We start from the raw sequence: 21,793 nt of genomic DNA on the forward strand, positions 1-21,793 counted from the left end.
TAAATAAATAAATAAGCAAATAATTAATCTGTCAATTTTTAGGAGTAATTTCCAAAGAAAATAGCTTGAAATATAAAAATATATTTATGAAGAAATTATTAAAGCATTATCATGAAGAAAATTTCTGAATGCTTAACAGTGGATTAGTTACATAAATAATATATTTATTATAAAGGTTATTGGGAAGATTATTAAGTTCTACTAAGGAGAAATACTTACGTAGAATAAAATTTTAAATTGAATTTGTAGTCTTTTTATAACTGCTTATAAACCTATATAAGAAAAAGAGACTAAAAGTACATTAAAGCAATATCTAACAGTTTTATTATGATATGCCTGTGGAATAATTCCTAGCATCTCAATTTTCTAGATTTTCAGCAATGCATCCTGGTAGTGGGATCAAACCCAGAGCCACGCGTGAGTTGGCCAGGTGCTACCATGAATCCACATTTCCAACTCAACAATGTGGTTCTATTATACACAAACTTTACAACTTCTTACAATAGGGGCTCAGGAGATGACTCGGTCAATAGAGTGTCTGCAAGCGGGAAGGTCTGAGTTTGAATCCCCAGCACCCACTGGAAATTTGGGACCATGCATATAACCCCAGTGCAGAGGGGTTGAGGTGGAGACACATTTATTGAACAACTAGTCTAGCCAATCCATAAAATCCAGGTTCAGTGAGAGACTTTCTCAAAAAATGAGGTGGAAACAATGAGTATGGTGACACACACATTTAATCCCAGTAATCAAAGAAGAAACTGTGTTGATCACTGTGAGTTCAAGGCCAACCTGGTCTATGAAGCAAGTTCCAGGGCTGCCAAGGCTTCACACTGAGACCTTGTTTTAAAAAACAAAAACAAAACAAACGAAAAACAGAGCAAAATTGAAGACACCACCTTTGGCTTCTGAGTGCACCTATGTACACCCACATGCATCCATGTACACACCTACAAGAATGCATACATATACAACATACATACAAGTTTGAAAATCTCCCAGTGGACTAAATAGAAAGGAATCTACAAAATCACCTGCTGTTTCACATTGCATTTGAATGGAATGTCCTGTAAAGCTTTTGTATAGAGAGGTGTGTCTCTAAGCCATGTTTTCAAACATAGAGCATTTCACCTGTTTAAAATACACATAAAAGCACTTGCTTGTAGTCTTAGTTAGGGTGACTATTGCTGTGATGAAACACCATGACCCAAAACAACTTGAGAAGGAAAGAATTTCCTTCACTCACAGTTCCATAGGACAGTTCATTATTCAAAGCAGTGAGGGCAGGAACTCACACAGTGCAGGAACCTGGAGGCAGGAGCTGATGTAGAGGCCATGGAGGGGTGCTGCTTACTGTCTTGTTCCCCATGGCTTGCTCAGCCTGCTTTCTTACAGAAACCAGGACCACCCACAGTGGGCTGGGCTCCCACTTTGATCACTACTTAAGAAAATGCCTTACCGCTGGATCTTATGGACACATTTTCTCAATTGAGGCTCCCTCCTCTGATGACTCTAGCTTGTGTGAAGTTAACATAAAACTAGTCAGGACAACGTGCCTCAGATTGAGAGTCCTCTAGTCTCCATGCCCAAAAGAGCACTCTTACCTTTTTCCCACTTGTCTGACTTATATTCAGCTCCTCCAGTGTTGGAAGTTGGCACACTTCAAGAGGGAAATGTATGAACTGATTGCTTGATAAGTTTAATTTCTGGATCCCTTTTAGCTTAGATATTTCTGAAGTTATTTTCTGTAACTGATTTTCTGAAATATCAAGTACTTGCAAGTTTTTTAAAGCACACAGTTCCTTTGGGAAAATCGCAAACTTATTACCAGCCAGAATGAGCACATGGAGTGATACCATAGCAGAGATACAGGGCGGAATTGTCTTTATTTGGTTTCTACCAAGATCCAGGTATTCAAGATTTGTGAGAGAACATATGTGTTCTGAAAATATGGGGAGTTTGTTTCTATTCAACTCTAAATGAAGCAGCTGCTTACTGAAAGATATATCCATAGGGATTTCTGAAATATAATTTCCATTAAAACTCAAGTAGTCAAGTGACGGTAATGCACACAACCCCACTGGGAAATACATTATATTGTTATAATTTAATTCAACTCTGGTTATTTTTCTGCAGTTTTTTATTTCAATCGGAACATGTGTGATTTGATTGCCTGAAAACTCCAGGCTGTCTATATTACTAAGATGTGAGATTTCTTCAGCCATTTTTATCATTTTATTTCTGTTTACATGAAGTTGTCTCAAATTTTTAAGCCTATGGATTTTCCTAGGAAGCTCTTCTATGTTATTATCACTGAGACTAAGACATTCCAACATTACACAGTGGGAAATTTTCTTTGGTATGTTTGTTAACAAGTTTTTATCAAGGTTAAGAAGTCTGAGTTCTCTGAAATTCTCAATTTTAGGCGAAATAGCTTCCAATTTATTATCAGCTAGCTGAAGTTCTTTTATTTTGGGCAACTGAAAAATTTCCACAGACAAAAAAGTAAGTTTATTATGATCCATTAAAAGTTGTTCTAAGTTTTTCAGCTCCCTAACTTCTTTAGGCAAACTGCCTATCATGTTTCCAGTAAGGTTTAGTGAAGCTAATTTTGGAAGGAAGCAAAGGGATTTAGAAAATATTGTTAAATGGTTATATTCCAGATTAAGAATTTGCAAGTTTTTCAAACTAGACAGAGACTCTGGTATATGTGCTAACTTATTTTTACCCAAACTTAACGTTTCCAAATTTGCAAGATTTTCCAAGCCAGAAGAAGGTAAATCCTCAATATAATTACTATTTAGAAAGAGTTGTCTCATATTCCCAAGTTGTAATAGTTCTTTAGGTATGTATGATATCTGGTTGTAACTGGCATTTAGTATCCTTAAATTGTGAAGCAACTGAATTTCCAAGGGAATTAATGGCAGTCCATTTTCTTGCAGGGACAGAATCTCAAGTCCTAGCAGATCCCCTGGATCTGCCCCTTGGAAAGTTTTTATTTGATTCTTATCTAAATATAGATATTTTACATATTGGACTCTTAAAAGGTCCACAGGGAATTCTTGTAAACCCTTGGCCTCAAGATTAACTGTAAAGTTATCTTCCTCTGAGTCCAGTTCTTTCTCACTTTCTTCAGAGGCTTGTGGACTACCTTTGTCCTCAGATGGGAATATGACTTGTGCATAGTCTTCAGTTTCCACCATCTCCGATGACACGGAGCCCTGGGGTGACTCTGGTTTTGACAGTGGGGTGACATCGTCTATGCTGGTATCAGAAAACGGAATTGTTTTCTTTTTCTCTTCATCTGTGTTAAGCAGGCTTGAAGAGGAAGCTGTTGGCTGTTCTAGGCCCTTTAAAGGATTTTCTTCATAAATCTGATTGGATTCTCTCCTTCCCAAGTACGGAAAAGATTCATCTAAGAACTCTGGTGCTTCTTCAATAAATCCAGGCTCCTCCAGTGACTCGGATCTAAAGACTCCTTCAGGCTCCACCTTATTCTCATCTTCAGACATTGTATTGACTGGCAGCTCTTCCACCGCTTCAAGACTGTAACTCTACTTTTTTTATGTACTTTTTTCTTATGAACCTACAAGACAGATGTTGATATTAAAATAAGCGTAATAAAGATGTTGAAATTACACATGCGAGGCTAACTGCGTATCTTCACCTCTCCCTCAGCCTCTCCAAATCCAGTCCCCCAGTTTCATCCCCAGCTCTGCTCTGCAGACCACCCACCAGCTGTGGCCACCTTCCACCCCCCCACCCCCCCACCCCCCCCCACCCCATACACACTTCCCCTCCTAGCCCCCACCCTGGCTCCCCTCTCCAGTGGACCACACAGATCTTCCCCACCTAAGTCCCCTCCTCTCAATCATTGCGTTGTCCCCAGACTCCAACTCCTGCAGGCGTTCCCTAGGAACCCACAGGACACCCTGACCAGGGAAGCAAGCAGGTTAACTGCAGAGCTTCACCTCTCACTCCATGCCTCCAAATCCAATCCCCATTCTCATCCTCAGCTCTATAGCAAGCCTTCTGATGTGGCCCCCTCTCACTCTCTGTACCCATTCCCAGGGGACTAAGCAGATCCTGGTGCAAGACCCTGTTTTCCTCCCTCCTCTGGATACCCCCCAGGACCTCCCAGCCAATCCCCATTCTGAAGTGTCAGCTCAAAATACCCCCCCCGAGGCCACACCTGCCAGGATCCCAGAAGAATTTCCTACTAGGCAACACACACAGTGAAAACCTGTCTTGAAATTTTTCCTTTGGGATTGATCAGAATCAAAGAGTGAGTGACCTCACCATTTCTACTGTTTAATACTGCACTGAAATCTTCCTTCCTTCCTTCCTTCCTTCCTTCCTTCCTTCCTTCCTTCCTTCCTTCCTTCCTTCCTTCCTTCCCTTCTCTCTCTCTCTCCCTCCACCCCCCTCTGCCTTCTCTTTCTTCTTTCTTTTTCTTTCTTCTCTTTCCTTTCTTTCTTTCTTCTTTCTCTTTCTTCTTTCTTTCTTTCTTTCTTTCTTTCTTTCTTTCTTTCTTTCTTTCTTTCTTTCTTTCTTTCTTTCTTTCTTTCTTTCTTTCTTTCTTCCTATCTTTCAGACAGAGGTTCACTACGCAGCCCTGGCTGATCTAGAATATACTATGTAGATTAGGCTGTCTTCAAACTTACAGAGATCTGCCTGCTTCTGCTTCTTGAGTACCAAGATTAAAGTCATGTGTCATCATGCCCGGCTTTTGTGGGGGACAGAGAGTCTAAATTAGATATTAGGCTAGCATACATATTAGTGAGATTTATTACAGCATTTTCACGTATTTGTTCATTTTTTGAGATAGAGTCTCATGTATTCTAGGATGTCCTTGAATTATGTAGCTCAGAATACCCTTGCACTTCTGATCCTCCTGTTTCCACCTCCTGAGTGCTTGGATTCTAGGCATGAGCTACCATGTCTGATTTATACGGTGCTAGGGATTGATCCGAAGACTTTGTGCATGCTAGGCAAGCCGCTCTACTGAGCTACACCACCAGCTCCACATACTTTGTTCTTATTCATGTCCTAACCCCCTCTTTTTCACCCCCCTCATAGTCTCTCCCCCACCCTCACCTATCTGACTCCCCTCCTCTGCTCTCATGCTAAGTGTATTCCAATATCTCCCCTCCTGCTTTTTCCCCTCCCCAACCCTTAAATTCTCTCCTTCTCCTCTGTGGTTGTCTTTCTAGTTTCATAACCTGCACTTATACACACATATTATACATACATGCAGATTAAAATCAATAATCCACATATGATTCTGGATTATATCACAGAACTTAATGATTTGCTGTTACATCCATTTCTTGAAAATGTTATGACTTCATTTGTCTGCATGGTGGAATGAAAGTCCATTGTGTATATGAATCATATTTTCTTTATCCACTTATCTCTCAATGGACATTTAAACTGGTTCCATTTTTTAGCTATATGAACAGTGTAACAATAAACATGGATATCCAAGTATGTCTGTGTAGGAGTTAGGAGTCCACTGGGTGCTTTTCCTGAGAGTTCTTCATTGGTTGATTGGCATGTTTATTGACTGGAATATTTGTGTGTGGTAGGGGGAGGTGGATGCTTAATTTTTGCAGTTCTTTACATATTCTAGTTACTAACTTGCTGTCTTATATAAAGTTGGTGTCTTACTTAAGATTTCTACTGCTGTGAAGAGACACCACGACCATAGAAACTCGTATAAAGGAAAACATTTAATTGAGGTGGCAGCTTATAGTTTCAGAGGTTCAGTCCATTGTCATCATGGTGGGGAGTGTGGCGGCTGGGAGTATGACAGCACGTAGGCAGACGTGGTGCTAGAGAATTCTACAGCTTGGTCCAAAGGCAACAGGAAGTGAACTGAGACACCGTGTACTATCTTAAGCATATATGAGACCTCAAAGCCCGCCTCCACAGTGACACCCTTCCTCCAACAAGACCACAACTACTCCAACAAGGCCACACCTCCTAATAGTCCCACTCCCTTTGGGGACCATTTTCTTTCAAGCCACCACAGTTGGTATTTTCTCTTCATTATGGTTATTGTTTCCTTTGCTGTGCAGGAACTTTTAACCATAACCAATTACTCTGATGAATATAGACACAACAATTCTCAATAAAACACTTATAAACTAAATTCAAGAACACATCAAGAAGATGTGTCATGACCAAGTTGATTTTGTCCCAGAGAGGCAAGGTTGGTTCAGCAGATACAAATATAAATCAACAAATGTGATAAAACATATAAACAGATTTGAGGATAGATATTTACATGGTCATCTCAATAGATCCAAAAAAGGCATGTGGCAAAGTTCAGTGTCCTGTCATGATAAAGAAAAATCCTAAAGAAACTGAGAATATTAGTTACTTTTCTTATTGCTGTGACAAGATCAGCCGCTCACCCTGCGGCCGCTCACCCTGCATCCCCTGCAGCCGCAGCTCACCCTGTGGCCAGCAGCTCACCCTGCGGCCGCTCACCCTGCATCCCCTGCAGACCGGCCGCTCACCCTGCATCCCCTGCAGACGGCCGCTCACCCTGCGGCTGGCCGCTCACCCGCGGCTGGCCGCTCACCCTGCAGCCGCTCACCCTGCATCCCCTGCAGCCGCTCACCCTGCGGCCGCTCACCCTACATCCCCTGCAGACGGCCGCTCACCCTGCGGCTGGCCGCTCACCCTGCGGCTGGCCGCTCACCCTGCAGCCGCTCACCCTGCATCCCCTGCAGCCGCTCACCCTGCGGCTGGCCGCTCACCCTGCGGCCACGGTGAGAGTGGCGAGAGAACAAGAAGTGAGGCTAAGCTATAAAACCTCAGGGCCCATCCTCCATTACACATCTCCTCCACCAAGGCTCCACCCCCTAAAGGTTCCATAACCTTCCCAAACAGTAGTACCAGCTGGGGACCAAGTGTTCAAACACACGAGCTTAAGGGTGACATTCCACATTCACACTACAACAAAAAGGAACTTAGTTAAACTTAATGAAAGGTTGTGTGTGGAGATATATAAAACCCATAGTTAACATATATGAAGTTGGGAAACACTACGTGTGTTTCCTCTCTTAATATGATACTTGAAGTGTTATGATTAGTAACAATAGAGAAAGGAATAAAAGGTGTACCCTTTGTCCTAGCCAAGATTTCTATTGTTGGGGGCAAAAGATTTCTATTTCTGGGATGAAATACCAGAAGCAACTTGGGGAGAAAAGGGTTCACTTACTTCCACATCACTGTTCATCGAAGGAAGTCAGGACAGGAACTCAAGCAGGGGAGGAACCTGGAGGCAGGAGCTGATGCAGAGGTCATGGAGGGGTGCTGCTTTCTGGCTTGCTCCCCATGGCTGCTCAGCCTGTTTTCTTATAGACCCCCAGGACTTCCAGCCAGGGATGGCACCACCCACCATGGGCTGGAGTGCTTCCCCATTAATTACTAATTGAGAGAATTCCCTACAGGTTTGCCTGCAGCTGGATTATGGAGTCATTTTCTCAATTGAGGTGCTCTCCTCTCCAGTGACTGTAGCTTGTGTCAAATGGAAATAAAACTAGCTAACACACCATTTGTAAGTAAGAAGTTAAATTAGCCCTGTTTACAAACTATGTAATTGAAGACTTAAAAGACCCTAAAGACACCAGAAAAATCAGTAAATTCTCTGCATCTCTATAATGAGCTTGCTATGTGTAATAAAACAGAAACAATAAATTCATAATAACTTCAAAAAGTAAAGTAAATGCCAGGAGTAATGCTAACCAAGGAAGGGAAAGACCTCGACAGTGTCTTATCTATCTATCTACCTACCTACCTATATCTATTTTTTGTAGCCGAGGCTGACTTTGGATTTATAGAAATATACCAACATACATGACTATATTTTGCAGTTTTTTTAATTGAGAAAAAATTTTGCAGGGTTTCAACCTCACACATGTTAGGCAAGCAATCTACCACTGAGCTACATGCCCAATCTTCAAGAATTATTCATGCTATGACCTTCAGAAGACTGAGCTCCACAGAATGCCATAGTCACCCAATAGTACTGGTTTCCTAAAAGATAAAATTTAATAACTCATAGTCATGACATATTGCATGGGTAGTGGTGATATGGGAAATTAAATAAAAATTTTTAAATTAAAAAAACTTTCCCTTTCTTTTTTGGTAACAGGATTCCACAGAATAAAGAGGATTCACTCAAACTGGTAACTTGAGGAAAACCGAACTGAATGATGGTTGATAGAAGTGAGGCCAAAGAGCAGGGAGACCACAGATTCTAAAATCAGCCACATTTGTTTTTAAGTTATCTAATCCATGCAGATGTTGTACTGTGGATGCGGTAAGGTAAGGATTTGTTTTCTCATATGCCTAGGCTTCCAGCACGGATCATCAGGCCCCACCTTAATCTGAACTGGGTGCTAGACTTCCAGCATGGATCATCAGGCCCTGCCTTAATCTGAACCATTTAAAAGTGTTCAGCTCACGGTATTCGGTACATTTACATTGTGAAATACAAGAGCATTTTTAGAAGACGCAAAGCCTTTTTAAAAACAAGGACTGCAGTATCTCAGTGTGAGGCTAAGTGAGCTGGAGATCAAAGCTTCTCTTATATGGGCCTAAATTAGGTCACATGCCCAAGCCTGAACCAATAACTGTGGCCAGGAACCGGAACAAGGCTGCTTTTTAGGTCGTGCTCTGTGCTTCAGCCTATGCCTGAGGTGGCATCTTCTTGGGCTCAATTCAGATGCTACAGACTCTGTTGTATAGAGCAGCGGGTCTTGGCCTCCCTGATGCTGCGACCCTTTAATACGACCGTCGGGCTGTGGTGACCCCCAACGTAAAATCACTTTACTTGCTCCTTCGTAACTATAATTTTGCTACTGTTATGAATTGTAATGTAAATACCTGTGTTTTCCGATGGTCTCAACACACAGGTTAAGAACCACTGGTATAGAGGGACAGGCCACCCCACAGGAAAATCAGATGCTGGAAAAGCAGAGAAGATGTCTTCTACAGCTTCCTGGAGGTAACAATTGGTAATCTCACTCATGCCTTTTTCCCCCGGGGAATGAGGACGACACTGAGAGCTTAATATATGGTATCATTTTCCAATAAGGTAAACACTAGCAACATGTAGCTATTCCAATGGAAATTAAGTAAAAGACAAGTCAACTCTAGTCACAGCCAAATTTCAGGTGTTCAGTAGCCACATGGGGCTAGTGACTACCTTATTCAGCAGGGTAGACAGTTAACATTTACATTATGGCAGTGAACCAGGTTATTTGAAACAAGTACCTAAAAAAAAACATTTCTTTTTAACGACTGGAAAGTATTCAGTTGAAGGAGTTGTCATCAGTTACCCAGGGACATGGCTTGGCTGGGAAAGGTGTTTGCTGCCAAGCGTGACAACCTGAGTTCGATGCCTGGGACCCACCCGGAAGAAGGAGAGAGTTCCCCCCTCCCCTTGTGCACCTCCCTCTCAGCACATGTACCCTCCTCCACAAATGTTGTAAAAGCTGAAATATACAGCTAAATAAAACTCTAAAAACGTGTTTGAGAAAAATCTCCGTTCTCTTGAGCATTAAGTCCCATTTAAAAACACACTGCCAATTAGATAAGCAGGACCAAATCCAAATTGTTTGGACAAGTATCAGTAAAGCTAAAGATACAAGGTAATTTGTTACCTGTCTGAAAGATGTGGGCATTCAGGTCACCACAGGACTTTTTCACAGAAAGTGACATCAACAAATTGCTTCCACGGGTGTGGGAAGAAGAGCACTGAGCGGCGGCGGCGGCGGCGGCGGCTAAAGCCGCGTGGGACAGAATGCAATCACTAGAAGCCGCAGGCTGGGAGCGGGAAGGGAGGGGGATGTTCAGGGCTGCAGGTGCTGCGGACATCGAGGCTGGAACCGAACCTGGCCTTGGCCTGGCAGTCCTAGACGAGTGCGGCTGCGGAGCCTGGCCTGCGGCGCCCCGTGGTTGGCGGGGGCGCGCGCGCGGCCAATGTCTGATTGTGGCGACGGAGGCGGCGGCGCAGGCTGGGCGAGTCCCGCCTCCCTCTGGCGTTTGTGAGCTGGCGGTGGCACGCGTCCCAGAGGGGTGGGTGGGACAGCCCTGCTGTCAAACAGCTCCCGGCGACCGCCTCCCGCCCGCCGGGCGGGTCTGTTTGCTGGTTGATTGTCCTCCCTGGGAGATCTTGCAGCCTGTCACTAGTGGTCTGATTTAGGTGGTCTGAACCGAGCGGTGGGACAGCATATAACTTACCTAATAATTTTCTTTAACTAAACACTAAGTGGAATTTGGGCACTTACGCATTTCTATTAAATCTTTGTATTCTAAAAAAAAAGTTTTCAAAGTTGTACAAAAAATTCTGCTTCTTTTTAAAAATGTATTTTAAATTTATGTATAGTTAGATTCTCTGTGGTCCAATCTGAATTTTGACACATAGACTATTTCAACCATCAGAACATTCTTTCCTCCCCCCCCCCCCCCCAAATCCTTAACACTTCCCTTTATGTTCCCATGTTTCCCCACACCCATTCTTAACATCTGGTACCTGCTATGCTTTCTGCCCAGTACTTTTATCTTTCCCAGAATGTTCTCTAAAAGAAATGCTACACTGAGTCTGCCTTGTTCAGTTAGTGCATTTGAACTTCATCCATGTTGTTCAATTGTTTATTCCTTTTTGAGTAGTATTCCACTGTATGGATACACCTAAGTTTACTCATTCATCAACTGAAGGGCATTTGGCCAGTTATGAGTAAATACAGTTCACAGTGGAAATGTACCCATTGATAAAACAGATAGAATAGGGTAGAGGGAGTATACCCCAATTGAATGGAAGCTATATATGACCCATAGTCAACACAATGCTCAATGGAGAAAAACTTGAGGCAATTCTATTAAAATCAGGGACAAGATGAGGCTGCCCACTCTCTGCTCCTATTTAAAACAGTGTCTGAGTTTCAAGATACAGCCCAGTGACAAGAGAAGGAAACAAAAGAGGTACAAATGGGAAACAAAGTCCAAGTATCTCTGTCTGCTGGTGATGCAATACTACACATAAGAAATCCAAAAGTGCCATCAGAAAACTCGGGCTGAGAGATACTTTCAGCAAAGTGGAGTATACAAGAGTACCATATAAAAATCCAGAGCCATTTTATATACCAATGGCACACTGAGAGAAATCAAGGAATTGACAATAGTCAAAAAAGGAGGCTAAAAAAACCACTCAAAGATGAAAAGCCCTCCCAAGCTAAGGGATCAGAATTAATACTGTGAAAGTGACCATCCCACTAAGAGTAATCTACAGAACCAATGCTATTCCAATCAAAATTCTCATGCTGTTCTTCACAGAAACTGAAAACATAATCTTCACATTGATACACAAGTACAAAAGGCCACAGACATCCAAAGCAAAAATAATACCTGAGGCATCATACCTGGTGTCTAGTTATTGTTCCGTTGCTGGGAAGAGCTACCATGATCAGGGCAACTTAAGAAAGAAAGCATTTAATTGGGGGCTTGCCTATAGTTTCAGAGGGTGAGTCCATGACCTTCACAGCAGGGAGCATGGCAGCAGGCAAACAGATATGGCACTAGAGCCTTAGCTGAGAGCTTATATCAGATCCATAAGCAGGAGGCAGAGAGAGAGAGAGAGAGAGAGAGAGAGAGAGGAGACTGGGTTTGACACACCTCCTCAAACAAGGCTAGACTTTCTTAATTCTTCCTAAACAGTTCTACCAACTGGGAACAAACATTCAAATTTATGAGCCTATGGGGGCTGTTCTCATTCAAACTGTTGTGGAATATTGTTGAAGATGTGTTACATTTGTTTATGCTGTGGAATATTTGTTTAATAATGCAAAGATGTATTCCATTCCGTTATGTTGCATTTGTTTAACTCTGTAAAGCTGTGTTACTTTGTCTGTCTAAAACATCTAATGGTCTAATAAAGAGTTGAACATCCAATAGCAAGGCAGGAGAAAGGATAGGAGGGGCTGGCAGGCAAGGTTGGCAGGCAGAGTGAAAAAAAAGAAGAAGAGGGAGGAAGAGGAAAGGAGGAGAGGAGGACCCCAGGGGCCAGGCACACAGCCACACAGCCAGACACACAGCCAGACACAGAATAAGAAGGAAAGAAAAGATATACAGAAATAGAAAAAGGTAAAAGCCCAGGGGCAAAAGGTAGATAAGACAATATAAGTTACAAAAGCTGGCCTGAAACAAGCCAAGCTAAGGCCAGGCATTTATAAGTAAGAAAAAGACTCTATTTGATTATTTGGGAGCTGGGTGGCAGATCCCCAAAGAGGAGCAAAGAGTGAAGAGTGAAAAAAAAAAAAACCAACTACACAAACCACATCTGGTTTCAAGTTATACTACGAGCCACATTAATAAAAACAGCATGGTGTCAGGTGGTAGTGGGGCATACCTTTAATCCTAGCACCCAGGAGGCAGAAGCAGGAGGATTTCTGAGTTTGAGGCCAGCCTGGTTTACAGAGTGAGTTCCAGGACAGCCAAGGCTACACAGAGAAACCTTGTCTTGAAACACCAAAAAAAAAAAAAACCAACAAATCAGCATGGTACTGGCATAAAAATGCATGTAAATCAGTGAAAGAGAAAACCCAGACATGAATCACACTAATACAGTCACCTGATTTTTGACAAAGATGCCAAAAATATAAGTTGGAGAAAAGTCAGCATCTTCAACAAAAGGTGCTGGGAAAACTGGATGTCCACATGCGGAAGACTGCAACTACATCCCTATTTCTCACACTGCACAAAAAAACAACTCCAAATTGACCAAAGAACTCCATGTAAAATCTGAAACTACTAGAAGAAAAAGCAGGGAGTATGTACAAGACATGGGTCTAGAAAAGGACTTTCCAAGGCGGGACTCTGGTTGCTCAGGAAATACGACCACGGACTGACTAGTGGAAACTCAAGAAACTAAAAAGCCTTTGTGCAGCAAGGGAAGCAGTCAACAAGCTACAGGATGGGGCAAGTCTTTGCTACCTATATGTCCAACAGGATTAGAGCAAGGACACAAACAACCCAAGAAACAAGTCCCAGTTCAAAATGAGCCATAGATCTGAACAGAGAGAGACTTCCCCAAAGAAATAGGTATAGCTGCTAAACATTTTTAAAAGTTCAACATCAGTAGGTGTATGAACATTTTTAGAATCCAAAATAGCCAAAAGTTATTGTTTTCCCTTTTCATGTGGACAATAAGGTTATATGTGCTATTCAGCCAGGTTACCATTTTAGATGAACTTCATTGAAGTTTAATATATACTGTATTACAATGCACATTGATTGTGTATAAAACCTTATATGCGACAATTAAAAAAATGAAAAAAGGTCTATATCATTAGTCACTAGGGAGATGAAAATTAAAACTACTTTGAGATTCCATCTCACTTCAGGCAGAATAGCTATCAAAAAGAAATAGGAACAATTGTTCACTGATGGTAAGAGTGTAGACTGGTGCAGCCTCTAGAGAGATCAATTCTTCAGAAAGCTAGATGTAGAATTTCCATATACACCAGCTGTACCATTCCTGGGCACATTCCTCACAGGACTCTATATCCTTCTACAGAGACGTATGCTCATCCATGTTCATTGCTGCTCTATTCGAAATAGCTAGGAAATGGAATCAGTCCAACAGATAAATGGATATGGAAATGTGATCTATCCATCCATCCATCCATACACACACACACACACACAATAGAGTTCTATTCATCTGTAAAAAAAAAGTTAAATTATGAAAATTGGAGGTAAATGAACAGAATTGGAAAATTATACTGTGTGAAGTAACCCAAACCTGGAAGTACAAATGCCCTGTTCTCTCTCATTTGTGAATTCTAGACTGAACTATGTTTAATTGGAATATGTGTAGAAGCCAGGAAACTAGAAAGGGACCATTGAAAGGGGATGCCGTCAGAAAGGGGTATTACAACAAGGTGATGTTGAAATAGAGAGGGGATGGAAAGCTTTAAGCAGGGAAGAGTGTGGGAAGCAGGGGACATGGGGAGGGTTAACCAAACTAAAGTATGTATAAAAAAGCCATATGGAAACCTATTTTGTAAGCCAGTTAAAATACGTAAGTAAAATATGAGTTGTAAGAAGATGCCCTGCTTGGCTGGATACTGCTTCTCCTAGAAGCCACTGGTTATTAACCATAAATGCTAGTGCCAGGTGTGATATCTCATTTGAACTATTGGGGGGGGCAAAAGCTCCCCAAACAATGCACTCTTGCCATACTTCTTGGCTGTCCACCAGAACTTGATGGCAAGATCATATTAGTAAAGACAATACAAATTGGTTGCAAGACCGAGAGAAACCAATCTGGAAGCTTCCTTCTTGTTGGCTTGCTTTCATAAAGTGAGGTTATATATACAGGCTGCAGGGGTAGAAAAGGATCAACGGACATTTCCAGCTGGGAACCTATGAACTGTAATGCCAATCCACTAGTGGCAATGACTATTAATGGTGCAATAAACCATTCTGGTTGGATTTAAAACCCGCTCTGCAGGAAGGAATCCATGCCTAGTACTGTAATCCAGTTAAAAATTCATGGCTGGGAAGGTCAGACTCTAGGGAGGGGTAACTTACTACTGCTGTTTACCCAAGTTGACAGGGTGTCAAACTGACTTCTAAACACCTATGTTTTAGATCAGTGACAGCTAATCTTGGTTGCCAACTTGACATACCCAGCAAGAGGGTGCCTCAATTAAAGAACAGCCTCCTTCAAAGTGGTCTGTGGGACATTTTCTTGATTGCTAATTCATGTGTGTGTGTGTGGGGGCAACTCACTGTGGGTAGCATCATCCCTAGGCAGGTGGGCTACATATAATAAAGTTAGATGAGCAAGCCAGAAAGCAGCATTCCTGCCTCGTCTGTTTCAGTTCCTGCTTCCAGGTTCCTGCAAGCTGAAACCAACCCTCTTCTCCCCCGTTGCTTTTGGTCAGTGTTTTATCACAACAGAGAAGCAAACTAGAATAATACACACAGACAAATACCACTCTCAGTCTTAGAGAAGCTTCTTTTCACAATGAACAGTAATGAAGACGAGAGATTCTTGGCTGCTCAAGGTGCTGAGAAAAAGGGGCAGCTGAGCACTCAGACTTAAACAGGACATTTATACCACTACCTCTAAGGCTCGGGGAATACCACAGAAGAAACAGAAAGAACACACAAGTTGGAAGATAAGAACTATGGTAGCAAAATATGATCTGGGCACGGATGACACAGCACTGCCACCATGACTTTCTAGGAGCTCTGGCTGCCTGTGTAAGATTAGATCTTTCCACAGCCAGTGATGGACTGGAGAAGTCAGGTGTCCAACCTTGCTGAACTGTTTATTGGATACTGAAGGATCCTAGGGGAAGGGGAGTCATTATCTTCAGCTATGAGCCTGTTAGTGAGTCCATGTTCACAGGCAGTCTTGATTAAATTCAGTGGGTCACAAAATACAACAAAACCATGAGTGTGGGAAAGGGATCTGGAGGAAGGAGATTGGCAGGCATGAGAGAGAGCTAAGGGTGGTGGTGAGAGTAACCACAGTGTATTAAATACATGTGAAACTGTGAAAGAATGACTTGATACTTTTTAAAGAAGAGGCTTATGTTCAACGCTATGAAATCTGCAACTTGATTATGAATGGAATGAGAAATTCTATTGCATGGGCCTGTGAGGGCCTTCACAGGAAGGGCTACGGAGGTGAGAAGACCCTCCTCCATAGTGACAGCCCCCACACAGCAGTGTTTGCTCGCTGGCCTTCACTTCCTGCTTGTTAGTAAATCTACTCTGCTGCAGCCAGTCCTGCAGCTGTGACCCTGCACTGATATCAGAACCCAGCTCCTCCAGCTTTCCAACTTGGACCAAAGACCAGCAGCGCCCTGGGAGGCCTCTAGGCTTTCATCACTATTTTGGGGCTGCTGAGGGATCCAGCTTCACAGACTAAGCAGCTACCGGGTTTTCAGCCTCTCAGTATGCTCACAGTCACTGTTCGACTACCCAGCTCTTACTGCATAAACTAATCTATAAATCCCTTTGGAAGTTACTACAATTTACATACTCATTTTATGATTTCTGCTTCTGGAGAATCCTGACTAATACACAAATCATGAACTTTATTAGTACTAACACATAGTGATTAGACTGATAAGATAAACTTGGCGTTGGTGTGGCAGAGAGGCAGTGTAGAGCCTGTATCAGGCTATCAGCTAAGGAAACAATGGCAAGGCGTTCAACTCTGGGGCCTGCAGTAAACCATGAAGAGAATGGAAAAGGACTCATGAGACATTAGATTGCATACGATCAACAGAATGTACACAGTAAGGAAGGAGAAAAAGGTTAAAGCTACTCCAAGGCTTCAAGACTATGTAAATGATGTAGTCTGACAATGCCATTAACCAATTAACAGTGGAAGAGTAAGAAGGAGGAGACAAACTCTGCCTCCAGGTATGATGAACTCAAAATTGCTCATAGGCTGTGGAACTATAGTAACAGGAACTTAGAATTAAGATCCAGAATTCAGAGAGAGACTGACAATCAAGTTTTAGGTCTGAGATTCAAGAGCATACTTGCAAACAGCAAAGTATAAAATGGTTGAAACTATCCAGGGAACTATTTATAAAGAATCAAAAGTACATAGCACAGAACAAAAGGCTTTCTACATAATCCATCTTAATTCTAATAAGGCTTACTTACACACAGTATCATTTAGAATAAAGAGTTAATGTGGAGTAGAAAATGACACATCAAAATGACCTGCAACCTGTAGGACAACTTCATGACCAATGCATCTCTGAACACGCTGCTCTACTGGGCTGGGAAGACTATAATCCCTAGCACATTAAAGAGCATATTAATCAAGTTTATTGCTCATTTGTGGCACTAATACAGGGATAAAGTGTCAATCAGTGAAACAGACATGTGGTATTGCCCTTATAATGCAAAGGCATGAATATAAGGTATTAAGTCAAGACACAAAAATACAGCATATACTTAACAAGTCCAACTACTGGCATCTAGAAATTATTTTTTTTTTTTTTTTTTTTTTTGTTTTTTTGGTTTTTCGAGACAGGGTTTCTCTGTGTAGCTTTGCGCCTTTCCTGGAACTCACTTGGTAGTCCAGGCTGGCCTCGAACTCACAGAGATCCGCCTGGCTCTGCCTCCCGAGTGCTGGGATTAAAGGCGTGCGCCACCACCGCCCGGCGGCATCTAGAAATTATTACACTGAGTGAGTGTATATATGTGTGCTTGCATAAAAGCCAGTGGTCTAATTTATCAATATAAAGTCCTTATTAGATGTGATATTTAAAAAATTATTCCCAAACCACTGTCTGGGATCATCAGTGTTAAAACACCCAAGCCTGATGCAAGAAGCTCAGGCACACCACCTGGAGGGAAGCTATCTCGTGTTAGATACACCTTACTGAAAACCCCCGAGACATGTCCACAGACGACAGAAGAAATGCTTCAAGTAAGAGGTGCAAGTACAAAGTACATTTTATTTATTCAAACCATGTTGATTTTCAGTATATTTTGAAGTAACACACAAAATTATATCAAAGCTATATTTTAATTTCATCACATTCCACACTGAATCTTTACTATTTACCAAAAATAACTTTTTATAAAGCTTACTATTTTGTCTAATATAATACAGACTGTAGATCTCTTATGTGTTTCTCTCAAAAATTAGAAGAGCTTATGAGCATATCATACAAAACTAAGTGGTATATTACACACCAAACGTGAGTACAGATTCTGTCCAGTGTATGTAACAGCATATACACATACTCTACAAGATGACATGCCTTTGAAGTCGTGATTTAAGAAGTCTTTCATGGAAAAACTCTGCACTTCCGAACTCTGTGGTGGCTTGAGGACCAGGTATTTTCTTCTCATGAACTTCTTTCACAGGGCATTAATTGTCCATTTAACTTCATTAGCAGCTTTACCACAAGACCAGCCTACAAAATAAAACATGTGTTAACAATAAATATGAAGCACACAACAGGCTATACACAGTACTGGGCATTTTCCTACCTATTTGAAGGATCACTTCATTAGGAAGAGACAGCATGTCAAGAAAATGGGCAAATCTGACACACGTGCACATGCACAAACTTAGTTCGAGACCTGGGGTGTGAACCCTTCTCATTTAAGAACTCCCTTTGCTTTGCCTAGCCCAGCCCATGGGTTGGGAGCCACCTTTCCCTGGTCCAGTTAAACAGCTCACCCACCAGCTTTACTTGGCTTAGTTCTGGTCCCCATCTGCCACATGGCCCAGTCTAAGAAAAGCCAGATTATTTCATCAGACACACAACCAACAAAGGGAGTCCACATACCCAGGTCAAATGGCAAAACCAAAACCAGCACGATGGGCCAGAACTCTCTCTCCATAAAACCCACCAGTTTTATAGAAGTTCTCCTAAGACATAAGGATTTAAAAGAACAATCACAGAGTTCATCAAAGAATTCAAGGAATTTAAAGAAGATATGAACAAATACTTTATTGAACTCCAAGAGGATAAAAATAGACAGTTAAGGCTGTCCTAGAAAATATATACAGCTGAATGATTTGGACACTGAAACTGAATAAAGAGGTAGAAACATTAATGAGCATACAAGCTGAAATGAAGATGTCACTGAAAACGCAATATGCCTGTTAGGAAACTCAGGGGGAGTCTCACAAGTAGAATGAACCCAGCAGAAGACAGATATCTGGACTAGAACATAAAAGGATCTGGACTAAATAAACAAAATGAAAACATTTAATAAGCACAGGAAAGGAACACATGAAACACTATCGAACGACAAAATCTTTGAATTGAAGGCACAGAAGAGGGAGAAGTATCCTAAGGCATTCAATGACATAGACCAGATGTTTAACAAGACGACAGAAGGAACTAAAGACATACCTATAGAGATACAAGAAGCACACAGAACACCAAACAGACAAGTCCAGAAAAGAAACACCCAAAGGCACATCACAGGTAAAACACCAAGTATAGATGACAAAGATAAAATATTAACAGCTGCAAGAGAAAAACAAAAATCCACAAGTTACAAATACAGGAAACCAGAATAACACCCGATTTCTCAATGGAAACTCTGAAACTCAGAAGGGCCTAGAGCCATGCACTCTAAGTCCCAAAAGACCACAACAGCAAAATTAAACTACTGTAATCATCCAAATTATCTGCCATACTTGAAAGAAAAACTTCCCATGATCCAAACAGCCTAAAATAATTTATATCCAACTGCTACGAGCCATTGTCATGAGTTATGGTGGGTCATGACGCAATTACAGTTTATAGCAATTGATAATTCAGATGTCAACCCACCAGAAGAATGTTCTCTGACAGAGGTTAAATCTATGAAGCAAGGCGTGCAGGCCACTGACTCTGAATACTGTTGCTTCCATCTGTTACTTCTTGTGCAATAACAGCTATGATATCTCCCCATTAGCATGCATTTTCATCAAATGTGTGTATGTAATCTCATGATTACATCTCAATCTTATGGGCACAAATATCTGCAGGTGATCAGGAAGATGACTTTTCATTTAGCTGTTTAATTTTGATATACAGAATATGCTTCATAGCCAGATCCATTGTCCCACAAGACTGTAGACACTTAAAGCCTGCTTTGTGCCTTTTGCTCAGACTAACACAGAAAATAATCTCTCCTCAGTCTAACACAAACTGCATGCATTTAGCTCATTTTTACCTCAGAGCAAGTTCAAACTACACTAAAGGCCTTTGTAAATAGATCATTAGTTTAAAATTTAAAATTAGTTATGCACAAGGTCAGAGTTGCAGGTGTCTTACTAAGGTTACTAACACAAAACACCCTAAGAAAAGCCTGCCAATTCTTCACTTGCCAAGTCTGCTGATAAAAAGCTATGTCTCAGTTTGTCGCACTGGGCATTGTGCCCCCTGACTCTGGTCCTGAGACCTTGGAACCTTGCATTACCACAGTAATGGCTCTGCTCCTTATCATCTATTTTAGGAATGTGCTATGACCTTGAGGGTTGTGAAACTTTTCTCAGGATTGCAAGAAGTCTCCTGTTAGAAATGTATGGATAGTTGGGCAAGAGAGGAGCTAAGAATGAGAGCTGAAAAGAAGCTGTAGCTTTTGAGAAGCAAGAGAACAATAAAGAACATGGATAGAAAGAACACAGTGTGAGTAGACTCATTCCCCATCCCTCAGATTAGTTCCTTCGCTTGTTGAAGAGTCTCCTTTGAACTCTGAGAGAAAGCCTTTGAGGCTTGCACTTAAAGGCTTTCGTTATCCAACAACAACAACACACTGAACAGAATATTGGAAGCAATGCTTTAAGATAAAGATGGGAACACACACAGCCAAGAGACCCTAGAAAGAAACAAAAACAAAAAAACAAAAAGAAAAACAAACTGCAAGTAAGAACACAAACCAGCAAAAAGGTCAAAATGACTGTAATCTACATATACCTTTCAATAATAACTCTAAATATGATGTCCTAAACTCACCAATCAAAAGACACAGACAAGCTGAATGGACTAAGAAACAAAATCCATCTATGTGTTGTCGAGAAGAACTTATTTAGCTTTAAAGATAAACAATACTTTAAAGCAAAAGGATAGAAAAAAGTATTCCAAGCAAATGGGATCAAGAAGCAAGCAGGCGTTGCTATCCTAATAACCAACAAAATAAGCTTCACACTGAAACTAATCAGAAGAGACAAACGGGGGAGGGAGGGCAACCCAGGAGGGAGGGCAACCCAGGGGGGAGGGAGGGCAACCCAGGGGGGAAGGCAACCCAGGAGGGAGGGAGGGCAGCCCAGGGGGGAGGAAGGGCAACCCAGGGGGGAGGGAGGGCAACCCAGGAGGGAGGGAGGGCAACCCAGGGGGGAGGGAGGGCAACCCAGGGGGGGAGGGAGGGAGGGCAACCCAGGGGGGAGGGAGGGCAACCCAGGAGAGAGGGTGGGCAACCCAGGGGGGAGGGAGGGCAACCCAGCGGGGAGGGCAACCCAGGAGGGAGGGAGGGCAACCCAGGAGGGAGGGCAAGAGGCAACACCATGGCTGTTTGATAAAGCCTCAAGGAATCATTATTTTATATTTCCTAAAGTTATATACAATACATGTAAGTATATACGTATACACACACACACACTAGGAATGAGAAACCTCCTTCGAGTCCAGGTGACTCCCAAAACCAATATAGACTACTAATGTAGCTCCTTGTTGTCTCTCTGGGTTGAGGCTGAAGGTAGTCCCCTCCTGAGGAAGATACTGCATAGTTAGGATAAAGGACTTGGAAGAGTAAGTGGCATTTACATGCCAGTGGTAATCAATACTGTCTAGTTAGACTGAAGGCACAAGAGGGAAATCATGCCTGGTACTAGAAACCCTGGCTAGTGAAATCATGGACCTTAGCAAAGCATCTACTACTGCCACTTTGTTAGACCAGCATGAGTTCTCACTACATTCTAAATCTTATCCTTCTACCCACAGATAAGTATAACTACCACCCCTCATCAAAGAAGCCTTTCTCCTTAGCCGGTAGGTAGTGGCGCACACCTTTAATCCCAGTGAATCTCTGAGTTTGAGGCCAGCCTCAAACTTGTCTATAGCATGAATTCCAGAATGGCCCAGACTACAAAGAAAAACCCTATCTCGAAAAACCAAAAAAAAAAAAAAAAAAAAAAAAAAAAAAAGAAGCCTTTTTTCACAGCAGATGGAGATAGAGACCATCATAGAGAACCATAACTGGATGCAATGCACAGATCAATGGATTATGG

The 21,793-nt window shown here is 41.9% G+C and overlaps 2 protein-coding genes across 8 annotated transcripts in view; both read right to left on the reverse strand.

The window, feature by feature from the left end:
- Lrrd1 (leucine rich repeats and death domain containing 1) overlaps positions 1–10,035 on the reverse strand; it is a 28,858-nt gene extending 18,823 nt beyond the window's left edge. For 3 of the 5 annotated variants that reach the window (XM_052719657.1, XM_052719656.1, XM_052719659.1), the window contains exons 1-2: positions 6,290–6,368; positions 1,605–3,586 (exon numbers count right to left, since the gene is read on the reverse strand). In XM_052719657.1, coding sequence (XP_052575617.1) covers positions 1,605–3,512 — 1,908 coding nt within the window. In that variant the 5' untranslated portion in view covers positions 3,513–3,586; positions 6,290–6,368. Of the gene's footprint in view, positions 1–1,604; positions 3,587–6,289; positions 6,369–7,231 lie in introns of those variants that run through there. The other 2 variants (XM_052719654.1, XM_052719655.1) reach the window with 2 other exon arrangements.
- A 7,458-nt stretch (positions 10,036–17,493) lies between these two features.
- Krit1 (KRIT1 ankyrin repeat containing) overlaps positions 17,494–21,793 on the reverse strand; it is a 37,926-nt gene continuing 33,626 nt past the window's right edge. For all 3 annotated transcript variants that reach the window (XM_052719909.1, XM_052719908.1, XM_052719910.1), the window contains exon 17: positions 17,494–17,978. In XM_052719909.1, the coding sequence (XP_052575869.1) occupies positions 17,910–17,978 (69 nt within the window). In that variant the 3' untranslated portion in view covers positions 17,494–17,909. The remainder of the gene's footprint in view (positions 17,979–21,793) is intronic.

This window comes from Peromyscus californicus, unplaced genomic scaffold (assembly GCF_007827085.1).
Source record: "Peromyscus californicus insignis strain IS unplaced genomic scaffold, ASM782708v3 Scaffold_6__1_contigs__length_162567912, whole genome shotgun sequence".
Classification (NCBI taxonomy): domain Eukaryota; kingdom Metazoa; phylum Chordata; class Mammalia; order Rodentia; family Cricetidae; genus Peromyscus; species Peromyscus californicus.